Source organism: Chionomys nivalis, chromosome 9 (genome assembly GCF_950005125.1).
Source record: "Chionomys nivalis chromosome 9, mChiNiv1.1, whole genome shotgun sequence".
Classification (NCBI taxonomy): domain Eukaryota; kingdom Metazoa; phylum Chordata; class Mammalia; order Rodentia; family Cricetidae; genus Chionomys; species Chionomys nivalis.
The window spans coordinates 4,687,342-4,708,944 of record NC_080094.1 but is presented as its reverse complement, the minus strand read 5'-3'; the positions used below and the strand labels follow the sequence as shown (position 1 = coordinate 4,708,944).

The 21,603-nt window shown below is 39.8% G+C and overlaps 1 protein-coding gene across 1 annotated transcript in view; it reads left to right on the top strand.

Annotated features, from left to right (window-relative positions):
* Window positions 1–21,603, top strand: part of Npepl1 (aminopeptidase like 1) — a 37,948-nt gene that overhangs the window by 15,253 nt on the left and 1,092 nt on the right. The window contains exons 9-12 of the mRNA XM_057780222.1: window positions 19,415–19,492; window positions 20,426–20,526; window positions 20,785–20,908; window positions 21,114–21,290. Coding sequence (XP_057636205.1) covers window positions 19,415–19,492; window positions 20,426–20,526; window positions 20,785–20,908; window positions 21,114–21,290 — 480 coding nt within the window. The remainder of the gene's footprint in view (window positions 1–19,414; window positions 19,493–20,425; window positions 20,527–20,784; window positions 20,909–21,113; window positions 21,291–21,603) is intronic.

Sequence of the window (21,603 nt, the reverse complement as noted above, 5' to 3'; positions counted from 1 at the left end):
TTGACTATGTCCTTTGCTTTACAGAAGTTTATCAGTTTCAGGAGGTCCCATTTATTAATTGTTTCTCTCAGTGTCTGTGCTACTGGGGTCATTCTCAGGAAGCTGCCTCCTGTGCCAATGCGTTCAAGTGTACTTTCCACTCTCTCTTCTGTGAGGTTCAGTGTGGTTGGTTATATGTAGAGGCCTTTGATCCATTTGGACTTGAGTTTTGTGCATGGCGATAAATATGGATCTGTTTTCATTCTTCTGCATGTTGATATCCACTTATGCCAGCATCATTTGTTGAATGTGCTTTCTTTTTTCCATTTTAAATGTTCTGCTTCTTTTTCAACAATAAGCTGTTCATAGGTGTGTGCGTTGATATCCTGGTCTTCGATTCGGTTTCATTGTTCCTCCTGTCTGTTTCTATGCCGATACCAGGCTGTTTTCATTCCTGTAGCTCTGTAGAAGAATTTGAATTCAGGGATTGTGATGCCTCCAGAAGTTTCTTTATTGTACAGGATTGTTTTGACTCTGCTGGGTTTTTTGTTTTTCCATATGAAACTGAGTATTGTTCTTTGAAGATGTGTGAAGAATTCTTATGGGATTTTGATGGAGATTGCATTGAATCTGTAGATTGCTTTTGACAACATTGCCATTTTTACTATGTTAATTCTACCTACCCAAGAGCTTGGGAAATCTTTCCATTTTCTTGTGTCTTCTTCAATTTCCTTCTTCAAAAATTTAGTGTTCTTGTCATAGAGGCCTTCCGCTTGTTTGGTTAGAATTACTCAAGACATTTTATGTTATTTGTGGCTATTGTGAAGGGTGAAGTTTCTCTGGTTTCTTTCTCAGCTCATTTATCATCTGTGTAAAGGATGGCTACTGATCTTTTTGAGTTAATCTTGTATCCTGCTACATTACTGAAGAAGGAGTTCCTTGGTAGAAATTTTGGGGTTGTTTTATGTAAACTATTATATCATCAGCAAATAGGGAGAGTTTGACCTTCCCCCCGCCCTAAGACATGTTAATTTTTTAAATTGTTTATATTAAACTGTCTATTTTTTCTCTGCTCCCCTCTCTTCCTCACCCTTCTGTTTCTAACCTCTCCCATGATCCCCCTGCTTCCAATTTACTCAAGAAATGTTGACTTTTTTCCACTTCCCATGTAGATTAGATCTCTTATGTCTCTCTTAGGGTCCTCTTTGTTTTCTAAGTTCTCTGGGATTGTGGACTGTTGGCTGGTTTTACTTTGCTTCATGTCTAAAAGCCACTTATGAGTGAATACATATTATATTTGTATTTCTGAGTTTGGGTTACCTCTCTCAATATGATATTTTCTAGATCCATCCATTTGGTTGCAAAATTCAACATACCATTATTATTTTTTTTTAACCGCTGATTATACTCCATAGGGTAAATGTAGCACATTTTCCTTATCCATGTTTCAGTGAGGGGCATTTAGGTTGTTTCCAGTTTCTGGCTATTACAAACAATGTTGGTATGATCATACATAGTTGAGCACATGTCCTTGTGGTATGATTGAGCATCCTTTGGGTATATACCCAAAGGTATTATTGCTGAGTCTTGAAGTAGATTGTTTCCTAATTTTCAGAGATATTGCCAGACTAATATCCAATGCAGCTGTACCAGTTTTCATTCCCACCTACAGTGGAGGAGTGCTCCCTTTACCCAACATCTTCTCCATCAGAAGTCTTTTATCTTGGCCATTCTTACAGGTGTAAGATGAAATCTCAGAGTGGTTTTGATTTGCATTGCTCTGATGATTAAGGATGTTGAGCATTTCCTCAAGCATTCTCATCCATTTTAGATTCATCTTTGGGAATTCTCTATTTAGGTATGTACACCATTTTTTGTCAGATTATTTCTAATTATAATGATCAATTTCTTGAGTTCTTTGAATATTTCAGAGATCAGCCCTCTGTCTGATGTGCGGTTGGTGAAGATCTTCTCTAATTCTGTAGGCTGCCATTTTGTCTTGTTGACTGTGTCCTTTGCTTTTCAGGAGGTCCCATTTATTGTTTCTCTCAGTGTCTATGCTACTGGGGTCATTCTTAGGAAGCTGTCTCCTGTGCCAATGCGTTCAAGTGTACTTCCCACTCTCTCTTCTGTGAGGTTCAGTGTAGTTGGTTATATGTAGAGGTCTTTGATTGATTCGGACTTGAGTTTTGTGCATGGCGGGAGATTTGTATCTATTTTTATTCTTCTGATGATATCCAGTTATGCCAGCATCATTTGTTGAATGTGCTTTCTTTTTTCCATTTTAAATGTTCTGCCTGTTTGTCAAGAATTGGGTGTTTCTAGGTGTGTGCGTTGATATCTGGGTCTTTGATTTGTTCCATTGTTCCTCCTGTCTGTTTCTATGCCAATACCAGGCTATTTTCATTCCTGTAGCTCTGTAGAAGAATTTGAAGCCTCCAGAAGTTCCTGTATTGTATAGGAGTGTTTTGATTTTGCCGGCTTTTTTGTTTTTCCATACGAAGTTGAGTATTGTCCTTTTGTGGTCTGTGATGAATTCTTCTGGGAATTTGATGGACATTGCATTGAATCTGTAGATTGGTTTTGATAACATTGCCATTTTACTGTGTTAATTCTACCTACCCAGGGGCTTGGGAGATCTTTCTCTTTTTTGGTGTGTTCTTCGATTTCTTCCTTCAAGGATTTAATGTTTTTGTCATAGAGGCCTTCCACTTGTTTGGTTAGAGTTACTCCAAGACATTTTATGTTATTTGTGGTTATTGTGAAGGGTGATATTTATCTGATTCTTTCTCAGCTCTATTATCATCTGTGTAACTGAGGACTACTGATCTTTTTGAGTTAATCTTGTATTCTGCTACATTACTCCTGGTATTTCTGAATTGTTGGAGTTCCTTGGTAGAAATTTTGGGGTCCCTTTATATAAACTATCATATCATCAACAAATAGTGAGAGTTTGACCTTCCCCATCTCCCTTAGACATGTTATTTTTTAATGGTTTATATTGAACTATATATTTTTCTCAGCTCCCCTCTTTTTCTTTCCCATCCACTTCTACCCTCTCTCATGATCCCCTGCTTCCAGTTTACTCAGGCGATGTTGACATTTTCTACTTCCCATGTAGATTAGAACTTGTATTTCTCTCTTAGTGTCCTCTTTGTTGTCTAGGTCTCTGGGATTGTGGACTGTAGTCTGGCTTACTTTGCTTTCTATCTTTGGAGGGAGTGAGTTGCTTTTTGGTTTCTGGCCACCCAAAACTGAAATAATCACACAGAAACTGTATTATTTAAATCACTGCTTGGTTCATTAGCTTTAGCTTCTTATTGGCTAACTCTTACATATTAACTAAACCCATCTACATTAATCTGTGTATGACCAAGTGGCAGGTGCTTACTGGCAATGTTTTGGCATGTCTGACTCTGTCAGCTCTATGGTTTCTCTCTGACTTGCCTTCTTCCTCCCAGCATTCACTTTAGTTTTCCCAGCCTAGCTCTGTTTCCCTATAGCTCTACTATAGGCTAAAAATGGTTTTTTTATTCATTAACTAATAAAAGTATCACATAGACAGAAGGACCTCCCACACCATTTTCCTTTTCTGTTTAAACATAAAGGAAGACTTTAACTTTAACATAGTAAAATTACATATAACAAAACAGGTATCAATTGAGATTTACAGCTACAACATTTATATCTACTTTATGTTTTATCATAACTAAGGAAAACTATAACGATTAATTCTTCAACTCCATCAAAGACTCCAGAGGATATATTACCTAATTAAACAGGATGTACATTGTAAGCAACTTTTAAAACTCTAGAATTGACAGAGTCATCTAGCTGCCTGGACAGTTACCCAAAGCTTTTTCTGTATCATTGGTGTTTCTATCTTCAGCCTAAAGGCTCATAGTATCCTGCACACTTTTCCATGAAGTAGAAAATTTCAAAAACAGTTCCACCTATATTGTCAGATTGTCATCCATTTTCTTCTGTGTCCTGCAGAATGTCTTTCAGTCTCTTTCATGAAGCAGGAACCCCAAAAGCCCTTTCTCACCTTTAGGCAAGTTCAGCAGGCATTTCCCTGTTGGTCCTGTATGTCCAGTCAGGCAGTCCAGTCAAGAACAGCCTCTTGCCCAAATGGCTAACCATCTCCCTATGTAGCCTCTTCAATGTCCATTATCCCCCAGAAGTAGATTGGTGCTGCCAGGAGCAGATGTGTTTCACTGTCATGAAAAGTCCTAAATTTTTATTCTGAAGGGTTCTGAAAGAGTTGAAGAATACCTAACTAACTGAAATATATCTCTATATATCTAGAAAAACTAACTAACATGACTATAATCTTGACTATTATAGAAGACTATTAACCTATATTTCTTAATTATACATTACATTTTTAAATGAACTAAGCAAACACAATATCTTATTCAAGAGCAGAAATATACGTATACTGTATAACAAAATTTACCTTAAATTTTTATCAATAAATTAAGATCCATACCAAAGCAAATTATTTATCTCTATAGCATATCCCCCTTTACATGTAAACAAACAATTATAAACAATATTTGGGAATATGGGTTTAGTTCTGTCCATACTTCTTCCTGCTGTTTGGGGGTGCTATTAATCAGGTGTTCCATGGTGTATCCTTTGTGGTAAGTTCATCTCGGTCAGCAGTTGGGCAGAGTAATTTTTTGAGGGTGTTCATGGCAACCTTTCAGGGGGTTGTGCTCTATCACATCACACCAGTCTGGAAGCAATCCACCGGTTCTCATCCTCTGTGGAAACAAGAGAAGAACCGCTTTTCGAAAGCAACATATTCTTAGACTCAAATTGTCAAGTCAAGATACCTTTATAATATACATGCTGGTTTAGCTTGGCAGCCCACACATTGAAATGTCTCTCTGTACTTAGCTCCTTCACAGTCAAAATATTCGAAGAAAACACAATAACATATATAATCCAGATGCTCTGTGAATTTTCCATTTTTATGTGGTTTATTTTTCGTTACTCCTTTTAATCTATGACTATCTGTACTCTTTCTCTTTAAAGACTTTACCCCCCCCTTTTTTAAAGCATTAACTTTATGACTCCCTATACTCTTTTCTTCTCTCTCCCAAGCCTATGTACATTTATCCAATACTGTGGCTCATCTGGATTTGTCTTAACTGCATATTTGTAATTCTTAACTGTCCAAGAGCACTTTTTAAAATGCTAAGTGCTTTTTTAAAATTTATGCTGTGCCATTACTATGCTATATATGGTACTACCTGCTTGCCTGCCCCGTACAGCGTGGTGGAGCCACTGGTGCCTCTGAGAGCCATGCACACAGCCCCATTCTCAGGCACACAGCCAGTTCTTGCCATCATTGAACAAGCTGCAGCAGACTGCTCACAAACCCCACTCAAATGCTCTGTAGCCTGTCCTCCTGTCAGAAAGAGTCAGAGTTTGCACTGACAGCAGGGTTCAGAAAGCTGGCATTTCAAAACGGCATGTCTTTTTTCCTACTATGGCTGAATCAGGAAAACCTCTCTTAAAGGAGCTGCGGCAAGCTGCCAGCTGAAAAAAAAAGGTGGCTAAATTTGTTTGTTTGTTTGTTGTTGTTTCTAGAGTTCTTTCCTGAGCTCTCTCTCTGGTTTTACATGGATTTAGTCCACCATGTTGGTGTGCCAGTTTGCAGAAGGAGGCTGCTTGTTGATTCCTGGTCATACCAAAGCTGTATTGATTACATCACTGCTTGGTACATTAGCTCTAGCTTCTTCTTGTCTAACTCTTACTTATTAACTTAACCCATCTCCATTCATCTGTGTATCACCATGTGGCAGTGGCTTACAGGCAAAGTTTTGGCATGTCAGACTCAGGCAGCTCCATGGTGTCTCTCTGACTCTGCCTTCTTCCTCCCAGGATTCACTTTAGTTTCCCTGCCTAGCTCTGTTCCCCTGTAGCTCTGCTATAGGCCCAAAGCAGTTCTGTTATCCATTAAACAATAAAAGTAACATATAGACTGAAGGACCACCCATACCTACATGTTTAAAACCATACCTACATGTTTAAAAGCCACTTATTAATGTATACATATTATATTTGTTTTTCTAGGACTGGGTTGCCTCTCTCAATATGGTGTTTTCTAGATCCATCCATTTGGCTGCAAATTTAAACATTTAATTTTTTTTTTTTTTACTGTTGATTATACTCCATAGGGTAAATTTAGCATATTTTCCTTATCCATTATTAGGGCAAGGGGCATTTAGGTTGTTTCCTGGTTCTGGTATGACAAATAATGTTACTATGAACATAGTTCAGCGCATGTCCTTGGGGTATGATTGAAGATTTTTATGGTATATACCCAAAGGTGGTACTGCTGGGTCTTGAAGTAGATTGTTTCCTAATTTTCAGAGAAATTGCCAGACTGATATCCAATGCAGCTGTACCCGTTTTCCCTTGTACCTGCAGTGGAGAAGTGTTCCCTTTACCCCACAAACTCTCCAGCATAAGTTGTCATCAGTGTTTTAGATCTTGGCCATTCTTACAGTATAAGATGGAATCTCTGAGTTATTTTGATTTCCATTGCTCTTATGGGTAAGGATGTTAAACATTTCCTTAAGTATCTTTCAGCCATTTTGCATTCATCTATTTAGAATTGTCTATTTAGGTCTGTACTGAATTTTTTTAATTTGATTCTTTCTAATTTTGATGACCAGTTTCCTGAGTTCTTTGTGTATTTTGGAGATCAGCTCTTTGTCCGATGTAGAGTTGGTGAAAATTTTTTCCCGTACTATAGGCTGTTGACTGTGTTCTCTGCTTTACAGAAGATTTTCAGTTTCAGGAGGTTATTGTTTCTCTCAGTGTCTGTGCTACTGGGTTCATACTTAGGAAGTAGCCTCCTGTGCCAATGCATTCAAGTGTACTTTCCACTTTTTTTTCTATGATAATCAGTGTGTTTGCTTATATGTTGAGTCTTTGATCCATTTGGACTTGAGTTTTGTGCACAGTGATAGATTTGGATCTATTTTCATTCTTCTGCATGTTGATATCCAGTTATGCCAGCACCATTTGTTGAATGTGCTTTCTTTTTTCCATTTTAAATGATCTACTTCTTGTCAAGAATAAGCTGTTCATAGGTGTGTGCATTGGTATCTGGGTCTTCGATTCAGTTCCGCTGTTCCTCCTGTCTGTTTCTATGCCAATACCAGGCTGTTTTCATTCTTGTAGCTCTGTAGTAGAGCTTGAAGTCAGAGATTGCGATGCCTCAAGAATTTCCTTTATTGTACAGAATTGTTTTGACTCTGCTGGGTTTTTGTTTTTCTATGTGAAATTGAGTATTGTCCTTTTGTGGTCTGTGAAGAATTCCGCTGGGATTTTGATGGAGATTGCATTGAATCTGTAGATTGCTTTTGGTAAGATTACCATTTTTACTTTGTTAATTCTACCTAGCCAAGAACATAGGAGATCTTTCTCTTTTCTGGTGTCTTCTTCGATTTCCTCCTTCAAAGATTTAATGTTCTTGTCATAGAGGCCTTCTAATTATTGGTTACAGTTACTCCAATACATTTTATGTTATATGTGGCTATTGTGAAGGGTGATGATTCTCTGATTTCTTTCTTAGCCCATTTATCATCTGTGTAAAGGAAGGCTATTGATCTTTTTGAGATAATCTTATATCCTGCTATATTACTGATGGCATTGATGAGTTGTAGGAGTTCTTTGGTAGAATTTTTGGGTTGCTTATGTAAATTATCCTATCATCAGCAAATATTGAGAGTTTGACCTTCTTCACTGCCTGAGACATATTATTTTTTTAATTGTTTATATTGAACAATATAGTTTTTTTCTCTGCTCCCTTCTGTTTTTCTGCCCTCTTTTTCTATATATATATATCTCCCATGATACCCTGCTTCCAATTTACTCAGGAGATGTTGACTTTTTTTTTTTTCGAGACAGGGTTTCTCTGTAGCTTTGGTGCCTGTGCGGGAACTAGCTTTTGTAGACCAGGCTGGCCTCGAACTCCCAGAGATCCACCTGCCTCTACCTCTCGAGTGCTGGGATTAAAGGCATGCGCCACCACCACCAGGCAAGATGTTGACTTTTTATACTTCCCACGTAGATTAGATCTCTTATGTGTCTCTTAGTGTCCTCTTTGTTGACTAGGTTCTCTGGAATTGTGGACTGTAGACTGGTTTTACTTTGCTTCATGTTTAAAAGCCACTTATGAGTAAATACTCAGTATATTTGTTACCTCTCTCAATGTGATGTTTTGTAGATTTATCCATTTGGCTGCTAATTTCAACATATCGGGTTTTTTTGTTTTTTTTTTTTTTAACCATGATTATACTCCATAGGGTAAATGTAGCACATTTTCCTTATCCATTGTTTTTAGTCAAGGGGCATTTAGGTTGTTTCCACGTTAAGGGTAATGCATATAATACTTCTGTGAACATAGTTGAGCATATATCCTTGTGTATGATTGTGCATCCTTTGTGTATATACCACAAGAGGTATTGCTGAGTCTTGATATTCTCCTAGAAGAATTCTTCACAGACCTTCAAAGAACAATACTCAGTTTCATATGGAAAAACAAAACCAGAGTCAAAACAATCCTGTACAATAAAGGAACTTCTAGAGGCATCACAATCCCTGACTTCAAACCTCCAGGAATGAAAATAGACTGGCATTGGCATAGAAACAGACAGGAGAAACAATTGAATCAAAGTCCCAGATATCAATGCAAACACCTATGAACATCCGATTTTTAACAAAGAAGCAGACCATTTAAAATGGAAAAAAAAAAAGCACATTCAACAAATGATGCTGGCGTAACTAGATATCAACATGCAGAAGAATGAAAGTAGATCCAAATCTATTGCCATGCACAAAACTCAACTCCAAATGGATCAAAGACCTCTACATATAACCAACCACACTGAACCTCACAGAAGAGAGAGTGGAAAGTACACTTGAACGCATTGGCACAGGAGGCAGCTTCCTGAGAATGACCCCAGTAACACAGACACTGAGAGAAACAATAATTGGGACCTCCTGAAACTGAGAAGCTTCTGTAAAACAAAGGACACAGTCAACAGTCTACAGAATGGGAAATGATCTTCAACAACCCCACATCAGAAAGAGTGATGATCTCCAAAATATATAAAGAACTCAAGAAATTGGTGATCAAAATAAGAAATAATCCAAAGTAAAATAGAGGAACAGACCTAAACAGAGAACTCTCAACAGATGAATATAAAATGGCTAAGAACACGTAAGGAAATGCTCAATATCCTTAGCCATTAGAGCAATGCAAATCAAAACAACTCTGAGATTCCATCTTACACCTGTAAAAATGGCCAAGATCAAATACACGGATGACAACTTCTGGTGGAGAGGATGTGGGGTAAAGGGAACACTCCTCCACTGCAGTTGGGAGTGAAAACTGGTACAGCTGCATGGATATCAGTCTGGCGATATCTCTGAAAATTAGGATACAATCTACCTCAAGACTCAGCAATACTTCTTTTTGTATATACACAAAGGATGCTCAATCATACCACATGGACATGTGCTCAACTATGTTCATAGCAGCATTATATGTCATACCCTTAACCTGAAAACTACTTAAATGCCCCTCAACTGAAAAATGGATAAGGAAAATGTGCTACATTTACCCTATGAAGTATAATCAGCAGCAGGAATAATAATAATAATAAATTGAAATTTGCAGGCAAATGTATGGATCTTGAAAATATCATATTGAAAAAGGTAACAAAGACCCAGAAAGACAAATATAATATGTATTCACTCATAAGTGGCTTTTAGACATAAAAGATAGGAAAACCAGCCTACAGTCCACAATGCCAGACAACATAGTCAACAAAGAGGACACTTAAGAGAGACAAGATTTAATCCACATAGGAAGTAAAAAAGTTAAAATCTCCTGAGTAAAATGAAAGCAGGGAGTCATGTGAGATGGTAGAAGCTAAAGAAAGAGAAAGAGAGGAGAAAAAAATTATAATTCAATATAAAAAATTAAAAAAAATAAACATTTCTCGGGGGGATATGGAAGGTCAAACTCTAATCATTTGCTGATGATATCAAGTTTACATAAAGCAACCCCAAAAATTCTACCAAGAAACTCCAACAATTCATAAACACCGTCAGTAATTTAGCAGAATACAAGATTAACTCAAAAAGATCAGTGGTCCTCAATTACACAGATGATAATAGGGCTGAGAAAGAATCAGATAAATATCACCCTTCACAATAACCACAAATAACATAAAATGTCTTGGAGTAACTCTAACCAAACAAGTGGAAGGCCTCTATGACAAAAACATTAAATCCTTGAAGGAAGAAATCGAAGAACACACCAAAAAAGAGAAAGATCTCCCAAGCCCCTGGGTAGGTAGAATTAACATAGTAAAAATGGCAATTCTTCTGGGAGAATATTTTTTTATATATATATAAAGGATTATTTCCTATTTTGATCACCAATTTCTTGAGTTCTTTATATATTTTGGAGATCATCACTCTGTCTGATATGAGGCTGGTGAAGATCTTTTCTCATTCTATAGGCTGTTGACTGTGTCTTTTGCTTTACAGAAGCTTATCAGTTTCAGGAGGTCCCATTTATTAATTGTTTCTCTCAGTGTCTGTGCTACTGGGGTCATTCTTAGGAAGCTGCCTCCTGTGCCAATGCGTTCAAGTGTACTTCCCACTCTCTCTTCTGTGAGGTTCAGTGTGGTTGGTTATATGTAGAGGCCTTTGATCCATTTGGACTTGAGTTTTGTGCATGACGGTAAATATGGATCTATTTTCATTCTTCTGCATGTTGATATCCACTTATGCCAGCATCATTTGTTGAATGTGCTTTCTTTTTTCCATTTTAAATGTTCTGCTTCTTTTTCAACAATAAGCTGTTCATAGGTGTGTGCGTTGATATCCTGGTCTTCGATTCGGTTTCATTGTTCCTCCTGTCTGTTTCTATGCTGATACCAGGCTGTTTTCATTCCTGTAGGTCTGTAGAAGAATTTGAAGTCAAGGATTGTGATGCCTCCAGTAGTTTCTTTATTGTACAGGATTGTTTGACTCTGCTGGATTTTTTGTTTTGTCATATGAAACTGAATATTATTCTTTAAGTTCTGTGAGGAATTCTTATGGGATTTTGATGGAGATTGCATTGAATCTGTAGATTGCTTTTGGTAAAATTGCCATTTTTACTATGTTAATTCTACCTACCCAAGAGCATAGGAGATCTTTCTCTTTTCTGGTGTCTTCTTCAATTTCTTCTTCAAAGATTTAATGTTCTTGTCATAGAGGCCTTCCACTTGTTTGGTTAGAGTTACTCCAAGACATTTTATGTTATTTGTGGTTATTGTGAAGGGTGATGCTTTTTTATTTTCTTTCATAGCTCATTTATCATCAATATAAAGGATGGCCACTGATTTTTTTGAGTTAATCTTGTATTCTGCTACATTACAGATGATGTTGATGAATTGTTGGAGTTTAATGGTAGAATTTTTGGGGTAGCACCATGTAAACTATCATATCATCTGCAAATAGTGAGAGTTTGACTTTCCCTACTACCCTCAAACATGTTATTTTTTTAATTTTTTATATTGAACTATATAATTTTTCTCAGCTCCCCTCTCTTGCTCTCCCTTTTATTTCTACCCTCTCCCATGTTCTCCCTGCTTCCAATTTACTCAGGAGATGTTGACTTTTTCTACTTCCCATGTAGATTAGATTTTGTATTTCTTTCTTAGTGTCCTCTTTGTTGTCTAGGTTCTCTGAGATTGTGGACTGTAGGCTGGTTTTACTTTGCTTCATGTCTAAAAGCCACTTGTGAGTGAATACCTAGTATATTCCCTTCTGGGTCTGGTTTACCTTTATCAATATGATGTTTTCTAGATCCATGCATTTGTCTGTAAATTTTAATATATCATTAATTTTTACCGCTCATTACTACTCCATTTGAAAAATATAGCACAATTTCCTTATTCAATCTTTGGTCGAGTGGCATTGAGGTTGTTTCCAGATTCTGGCTATGAGAATTAATGCTCCTATGACATACTTGAGCACATGTTTTTTTGATATGATTCTACATTTTTGAGTATATATTTAAATGTAGTATTGCTGAGTCTTGAGTTAGAATGTTTTTCAATTTTCAGAGATATTGCCAGGCTGATATCCAATGTGCTATACTAGTTTTTACTCTCACCAGCAATGCAGGTGTGTTCCCTTTACCCCACATCCTAACCAGCGTATGTTGTCATCAGTGTATTTGATCTTGGCCATGTTTATACATGTAAGATGGACTCTCAGAGTTGTTTTGATTTGGATTGCTCTGATGACTAAGGATGTTGAGCATTTCTTTGAGTGTTCTCAGCCATTTCAGATTCATCTCTTGAGAGTTCTCTATTAGATCTGTACCCCATTTTTTATTTTATTATTTCTAATTTTGATGGCCAGTTTGTTGAGTTCTTTGTATATTTTGGAGATCAGCCCTCTGTCCAATGTGTGGTTGATAAAGATCTTTTCCAGTCTGTAGGCTGTTGACTGTGTCTTTTGCTTTACAGAAACTTCTCAGTTTCAGGAGGTCACAATTATTAATTGTTTCTCTCAGTGTCTGTGCTACTGGGGTCATTCTTAGGAAGCTGCCTCCTTGCCAATGTGTGCAACTGTACTTCCCACTCTCTCTTCTGTGAGGTTCAGTATGGTTGGTTACATGTTGAGGTCTTTGATCGATTTGGACTTGAGTTTTGTGCATGGCGATAGATTTGGTTCTATTTTCATTCTTCTGCATGTTGATATCCACTTATGCCAGCATCATTTGTTGAGTGTGCTTTCTTTTTTCCATTTTAAATGTTCTGCTTCATTGTCAAAAAATAGGTGTTTGTAGGTGTGTGCATTGATTCTGTGTCTTCGATTCAGTTCTATTGTTCCTCCTGTCTGTTTCTATGCCAATACCAGGCTGTTTTCATTCCTGTAGCTCAGTAGTAGAATTTGATTTCAGGGATTTTGATGCCTCTAGAAGTTCCTGTATTGTATAGAATTGTGTTGACTCTGGTTGGTTTTTTTTTGTTTTTCCATATGAAACTGAGTATTGTTCTTTGAAGGTCTGTGAAGAATTCTTCTGGGATTTTGATTGAGATTGCATTGAATCTGTAGATTCTTTTGGTAAGATTGTTATTTTTACTTTGTAAGTATTTCTAACTACCCAAAAGCATGGGTGATCTTTTCCTTCTGGTGTCTTCTTCAATTTCTTCCTTCAAGCATTATTGTTCTGATGTGGGAGTCCCCTCTTTGTGCTGTGATTACTATAAATGAATAATGAAACTGCCTTGGCCTGTTGTTAGGGCAGAACTTAGATAGGCATGGAGAGCCGAACTGAATTCTGGAAGGAAAAAGGCAGAGTGAGAGAGAAGCCATGGACCCGCTGCCAGAGTTAGACGTGCTGAAACTGCTGGTAGACCCCGACCTCGTGGTGATATGCAAATTAATAGAAATGTGCTAAATTAAGATTTAAGAGTTTGCCAATAAGAATTTTGAGCTAATAGGCCAAGCAGTGTTTCATTAATGCAATTTCTGTGTGATTATTTCGGGGCTGAGCAGCTAGGTGTTCGGTAACCAAGAAGCTCTCCCCTCCAACAATGTTCTTGTCATACAGGCCTTCCACATGTTTGCTTAGAATTGCTCCGAGACATTTTATGTTATTTGTGGCTATTGTGAAGGGTGATGCTTCTTGATTTCTTTCTCAGCTCATTTATCTTCTGTGTAAAGGTTGGCCACTAATCTTTTTGAGTTAATCTTGTATCCTGTTACATTACTGATGAAGGAGTTCCTTGGTAGAATTTTTGGGGTCGCTTTATGTAAACTTGATATCATCAGCAAATTCTTTGACCTTCCCTACCACCCTGAGACTGTTATTTTTTAATTTTCTATATTGAACCATATATTTGTTTTTGCTCTCCTCTCTTACTCTCTCTATCGTGTCTACCCTCTCCCATGATCCCCCCATCCCCACTTTCATTTTACTCAGGAGATCATGAGTATTTCTACTTCCCATGTGGATTAGATTTTGGAAGTATTTCTTAGTGTCCTCTTTGTTGATTAGGTTCTCTGGCATTGTAGACTGTAAGATGGTTTTCCTTTGCTTCATGTCTAAAAGCCACTTATGAGTGAATACATATTTTATTTGTTTTTCTGGGTCTGGGTTACATCTTTCAATACATTGTTTTCTAGATCCATACATTTGCCTCCAAATGTCAACATATCTTATTATTAGTATTAGTATTAGTAGTAGTATTTTGCTGCTGATTATATTCTATAGGGCAAATATAACACATTTTCCTCATCCATTTTTTGGTTAAGGGGCATTTATGTTGTTTCCAGGTTCAGGCTATGACATACAATGCTTCTATGAACTTAGTTGAGCACATGTCCTTGTGGTATGATGGAGCATCCTTTGTGTATATACCACAAGTAGTATTGTTGCGTCTTGAGGTAGATTGTTTTGTAATTTTAAGAGATATTGCTAGACTGATATCCAATATGGCTGTACCAGTTTTCACTCCCAAGTGCAGTGGAGGAGTGTTCCCTTTACCCTACATCCTCTCCACCAGAAGTTGTCATCCGTGTATTTGATCTTGACCATTTTTACAGGTGTAAGATGGAATCTCAGAGTTGTTTTGATTTGCATTTCTCTGATGGCTAAGGATATTGAACAGCATATATATATATATATATATATATATATATATATATATATATATATATATATATATATCTGTTGAGAGTTCTCTGTTTAGGTCTGTTCCTTTTTTATATATAAAGGATTATTTCCTATTTTGGTCACCAATTTCTTGAGTTCTTTATATATTTTGGAGATCATCACTCTGTCTGATGTGAGGCTGGTGAAGATCTTTTCCCATTCTGTAGGCTGTTGACTGTGTCCTTTGCTTTACAGAAGCTTATCAGTTTCAGGAGGTCCCATTTATTAATTGTTGCTCTCAGTGTCTATGCTACTGGGGTCATTCTTAGGAAGCTGCCTCCTGTGCCAATGCGTTCAAGTGTACTTCCCATTCTCTCTTCTGTGAGGTTCAGTGTGGTTGGTTATATATTGAGGTCTTCTGTCCATGTGGACTTGCGTTTTGTGCATGGTTACAGATTTGGATCTATTTTCATTCTTCTACATGTTGATATCTGGTTATGCCAGCATCGTTTGTTGAGTGTGCTTTTTTTTTTCCATTTTAAATGATCTGCTTCATTGTCAAAAATCAGGTGTTCATAGGTGTGTGCATTGATATCCTGGTCTTTGATTTGGTTCCATTGGTCATCTCGTCTGTTTCTATACCAATACCAGGCTGTTTTCATTCCTGTAGGTCTGTAGTAGAGTTTAAAGTCAGGGATTGTGATGCCTTTAGAAGTTCCTTTATTGTACAGGATTGTTTTGACTCTGCTGGGTTTTTTGTTTTTCCATATGAAACTGAGTATTATTCTTTGAAGTTCTATGAAGAATTCTGCTGGGATTTTGATGGAGATTGCATTGAATCTGTAGATTGCTTTTGGTAAGATTGCCATTTTTACTATGTTCATTCTACCTTCCCAAGAGCATGGTAGATCTTTCCCTTTTCTGGTGTCTTCTTCAATTTCTTTCTTCAAGGATTCAGTGTTGTGATGTGGGAGTCCCTCTGTGTGCTGTGATTACTATCAATGAATAATGAAACTGCATTGGCCTGTTGATAGGGCAGAACTTAGGTAGGCAGGGAGAGCTGACAGGAATTGTGTGAGATAGAAGGCAGAGTGAGAGAGAAGCCATGGATCCGCTGCCACGGATAGTTGTGCTGAAGCTTTGCTGGTAGGCCCCAACCTCGTGGTGATATACAAATTAATAGAAATGCATTAAATTAAGATTTAAGAGTTTGCCAATAAGAATTTTGAGCTAATAGGCCAAGCAGAGTTTCATTAATGCAATTTCTGTGTGATTATTTCGGGGCTGAGCAGCTGGGTGTCCAGTAACCAAGAAGCTCTCTCCTCCAACAATATTCTTGTCATACAGGCCTTCCACTTGTTTGGTTAGAGTTACTCCGAGACATTCTATGCTATTTGTGGCTCTTGTGAAGGGTGATACTTCTCTGATTTCCTTCTCAGCTCATTTATCATCTGTGTAAAGGAGGCCCATTGATTTTTTTTTTTTTTTGAGTTAATCTTGTATCCTGCTACATTACTGACTGTGTTGATGAATTGTTGGAGTTCTTTGGTACAATTTTTGGGATTGCTTTATGTAAACTATCATATCATCAGCAAATAGTGAGCATTTGACCTTCCCTAACACCCTCAGACATGTTATTTTTTTTAATTTTTTATTGAACTATATAATTTTTCTCAGCTCCCCTCTCTTCCTCTCCCTTTCACTGCTACATTCTCCCATGTTTTCCCTGCTTCCAATTTACTCAGGAGATGTTGACTTTTTCTACTTTCCATGTAGATTAGATCTTGTATTTCTCTCTTAGTGTCCTCTTTGTTGTCTAGGTTCTATGGGATTGTGGACTATAGGCTGGTTTTTCTTTGCTTCATGTCTAAAAGCCACTTGTGAATGAATACCTAGTATATTCCCTTCTGGGTCTGGGTTACCTCTATCAATATGATGTTTTCTCGATCCATGCATTTGTCTGCAAACTTTAATATATCACTAATTTTTACAGCTCATTAATACTCCATTAAGGGAAATATAGCATATTTTTCTTATTCTATCTTTGGTTGAATGGCATTGAGGTTGTTTCCAGCTTCTGGCTATGACAATGCTACTATGAACATAGTTGAGCACATGTCCTTTTCGTATGATTGAGCATTTTGGGGGTATATATTTAAATGTAGTATTGCTGAGTCTTGAGTTAGATTGTTTTCCAATTTTCAGAGATATTGCCAGACTGATATCCAATGTGCTGTACCAGTTTGCACTCTCACCAGCAATGCAGGAGTGTTCCCTTTACCCCACATCCTCTCCAGCATAAGTTGTCATCAGTGTATTTGATCTTGGTCATTCTTACAGGTATAAGATTGAATCTCAGAGTTGTTTTGATTTGCATTTCTCTGATGACTAAGGATTTTGAGCATTTCCTTGAGTGTTCTCAGCCATTTCAGATTCATCTGTTGAGAGTTCTCTTTAGGTCTGTATTCCATTTTTTATTGGATTGTTTTTAATTTTGATGACTGGTTTCTTGATTTTTGCATATTTTGGAGATCAGCCCTCTGTCCAATGTGTGGTTGATGAATATCTTTCCCCATTCTGTAGGCTGTTGACTGTGTCCTTTGCTTTACAGAAGCTTCTCAGTTTCAGGAGGTCCCATTTATTAATTGTTGCTCTCAGTGTCTATGCTACTGGGGTCATTCTTAGGAAGCTGCCTCCTGTGCCAATGCGTTCAAGTGTACTTTCCACTCTCTCTTCTGTGAGGTTCAGTGTGGTTGGTTATATGTAGAGGTCTTTGATCGATTTGGACTTGAGTTTTGTGCATGGTGATAGATTTGGATCTATTTTCATTCTTCTGCATGTTGGTATCCAGTTATGCCAACACCATTTGTTGAATGTGCTTTCTTTTTCCATTTTAAATGTTCTGCTTCTTTGTCAAAAACAGGTGTTCGTAGGTGTGTGCATTGATATCTGGTTCTTCGATTCAATTCTATTGTTCCTCCTGTCTGTTTCTATGCCAATGCCAGTCTGTTTTCATTCCTGTAGGTCTGTAGTAGAGTTTGAATTCAGGGATTATGATGCCTCCAGAAGTTCCTTTATTGTACATGATTGTTTTGACTCTGCTGAGGTTTTTGTTTTTCTATATGAAACTGAATATTGCTCTTTGAAGGTGTGTGAGGAATTCTGCTGGGATTTTGATGGAGATTGCATTGAATCTGTAGATTGCTTTTGGTAAGATTGCCATTTTTACTATGTTAATTCTACCTCTTCAAGAATATGGGAGATTTTTCCATTTTCTGATGTCTTCTTCAATTTCTTTTCAAAGATTTAATGTTCTTTTCATACAGGCCTTCCATGTGTGATTAGTGTTACTCCAATGTATTTCATTTGTGGCTGTTGTGAAGGGTGATTCTTCTCTGCTTTCTTTCTCAGTCCTGTTATCATCTGTATAATGGAGGTCTTCTGATTTTTCTTTGAGTTTATCTTGTATCCTGCTACCTTATGGAAAGTGTTTATGAATTGTCAGAATTCCTTGGTAGAATTTTTGGGGTCTGTCTTATCATCAGCAAATAGTGAGCGTTTGTCCTGTATTTATTTTAAATCAGAACTTGTCAATTGGAGTTGGAAACCTATACAGCAGAAACACGTGTAATAACATAGGTAGTTCGTAAGAGGTGATATTTGCATTGGTGTCGGGGGGCTTCAGCTTAGACCCACCAGTGAACTGAATACGGCAGTGTGTCGTTACCACCTACTGATGACTTGATGGTAATGTATTAAGACATGACTAAGATACTCTCTTTGCAGCCAGATATTAACTAGTAAACATGGAGAAGAATTGGCATTAGTCTAGGCCTCCCCAGTAAAGCTCCAATGCTGGGCAAGTGAAGGCCAGTGCAGGCTGCTTCAGCTGTCACTGCAGGCATAGCTGGAAGCAGGGCCGTGAGGAGTGTGAGTGTCTGTGGCAGGAGGGGCAAGGATCCAGGGCTGTTGCTTGGAGGACAAGTGAACTAGGATTCAAAGTAAGCTGTGTCCTCACTGTGAATGGAGATGGAGGCACCGAAGACAAGCACAATCTGTTTGACTGTGGTTGGACCCAACTCCTAGATACCAGAGCCGCTCACAGTGGCTGCTAGCCTATGCTCAGGTAGGATGGGATAGACATGAGTCTGGGGTTACCCCAGTCCCTCCTTAGTAGGCACAGCAGGAACCTGAGGTAAGTGGGGAACACAGGCAAAACAACTTATTGGCAAACACTTCACCTCCAGTTTGTGTATGAGGAGGGACCCACAGTTCTGATTGCCACTGGGAAGCCTGGCCAAGCCTCTTGAGGTGCTGGCTGGGTGGCTCACTCCACGTGAGACTCAGTCTTTATGGAGTTTGGGTGAGGAAGAAGACAGAGGTCCTGAGTGTAGACTCCCAAGATTGCCTGTGGTCAAGGACTCTGTGGGAGAACCCAGCCATGGTGAATCTGGCCAGTGGGTAGCTTCTTGGTCACCCTCTATTGTATTATCTATTGCTCGGTAGCTCTAAAGCTGCACAGAAACACAAGGTCTATCACCACCACTTCTGAACCTCTCTTCCTCTTGCTTTGGTAGAAGACTCTCTCTGGGTGGCGCGTTTCATGAACGGCTCTCAGAGAGGCCTGTGCAAGACAAGGCCCTGGTGTGCTGTGCAGATTGGAGCCTGCGAGCCTGCTGCCAGCTGGGTCCATGTTCGTGTGGCTCATTCCCTCTCTTCTGGTTCTTTGTGTCCCTCTAGACCACTATGCCAGGGATGAAGCGAGATTGTGGGGGTGCCGCAGCCATCCTGGGAGCCTTCAGAGCCGCCATCAAGCAGGTAAGGGCATGAGTTCTCGTTTTCCTCCTTCAGACTTGGCCCTCCTCTCTCCAGGATTCCACTTCCCTGAGCGTGGAACTTAGCAGGGATTGTTTGGTAAGAAGGCCTAGCTTAGAGTGCCTGCTGAAGGAAGCAGCCATGGCTGGACATGTGTGGAGAAGTCCTTCTCTCCTGTCGGTGATTTGGCATCTAAGACATGCTGGCAAGGAAATGCTCAGCAAGTCGGTTCTGGACTTCTCACCAGCCAGTGCTGCAGTACTCACTGATGGGCAAGACGGGTACTGGACCTACAGGTAGCTGCAGCCAGTAGCTTAAGGGTTCTGCGAGCCCCTCCCACCCGCATACACACAAGACCCCCTGCCCTCCCCTGGTTAACTCACTTGTCTACTTGGCCCTGGCCTCTCCCTCCATCGTCTTGAAAAGGAGTGTGCCTCAGAAAGAGTCTCAGAATGAACAGCAGCAGTGATGCGGCCCATAGGATACCTGATGTATGGAGGACCGCTTGTTTGTCCTGGCCGCGCGGCACAGCCACACTGTAGGGGTCACACTGAAGGAATGCAGAAATGGGGGGGATTACTACTGGTAGGAAGAGCTGTGGGAGTAAAGTTATCAGTCCCTCAGTAGCAATTGTTTGGGGTAAGAATGATGGTCACGAGGTTGAGGCAGGAGGATTGCTCAAATGGAAGGTTCTTCATATGCTGTGTAGTGAAGTCTGCTGCATGGTCTGAACCCTAGAGGGCTTTGCCCCTTCTAGCAAGGATTTCCCCAATCGTACCTTCAGCTCTGAGCCCTGCTTCCTGCACCTGGGGGCCCTACCAGTCTGTCTGTCTGCTACTGTCTGCAGGTCTGAGAGCACCTGGCTCTCCCTTCCCTTTCACCCCTTCCAGAACTTCTGGTCTGTAATGGGACCTCTCAACCTGCTTCTCCTCTTAGGGTTTCAAAGATAACCTCCATGCTGTGTTCTGCTTGGCTGAGAATGCGGTGGGCCCCAATGCCACCAGACCTGATGACATTCACCTTCTGTACTCAGGAAAGTAAGGCCAGCCCTCTCTCAGCTCTGGAACTGTTGTTTAGACTTTGGGCTTCCTCCCAGAGCCAGACTAGGTCAGTCTGAGCCTAACCCAGGGTGTGGGAGAAGCCTACCCCTGCCCCCCACCTGCGATGTTCTGGGGAGGGCACATGTCACGGAGATGGGGGAGCTGCAGGGACTGGGCTCTCCAGTAACAAAGGGGGTTGCTTGCTCGGCACTCTGGCCAGCTGAATTCCTGAACTGGGGTCTGTGTCACACCCAGGACTGTAGAGATAAACAACACAGATGCTGAGGGCAGGCTGGTGCTAGCTGATGGGGTATCGTATGCTTGCAAAGACCTGGGAGCTGACATCATCGTGGACATGGCCACACTGACTGGAGCACAGGTGAGTGTCACACATCGCCCCTGCAGCCCCCATAGGCCTGAACTCCAATTGGCAGCTGTCATTGGGAGACAAGGAAATGTACGTGCGTCCTGTTGCTGTTCCCGGCCCTGTTCTTTCGCCTCCCCCATGGTGTGTTTCTGCTGCCTGTGGCTCTTTCTCTTCTGTCCTCCCTGGCATGGTTGCTTCCTTTGTGTCATTTGCCTAGGGCATTGCCACAGGGAAGTACCATGCAGCCGTGCTCACCAACAGTGCTGAGTGGGAGGTAGCCTGCGTGAAGGCTGGCCGGAAGTGCGGGGATCTGGTCCACCCGCTGGTCTACTGCCCTGAGCTGCACTTCAGCGAGTTCACCTCTGCCGTGGCTGACATGAAGAACTCCGTGGCGGTAGGTGTGGGCCTGCACTAATGTGCAGAGCTGTGCCCCTGGGGAGTCTGTGAGCCAGGAGACCAGTGTGAACAGTGCAGAGGTCAGGTGTGACTTCATTCAGGACACACTCAGTTAACATGCTTGGTGAACAGACTCCACACTGAGGTCTGACTTAGTTGCCCCTTCATGTTCTTTGTGGTCCTCCCGTGTCCCAGAGGAGATAGAAACCTTGTTCTAGGTTGGAGCCATCTGGTCAGCAGGTATCTCTGTGCCTAAGGCTTCAGGATAAGGGTAGGTTAGATAGACTTTCCAGACTCCTCCCACTGCTAGG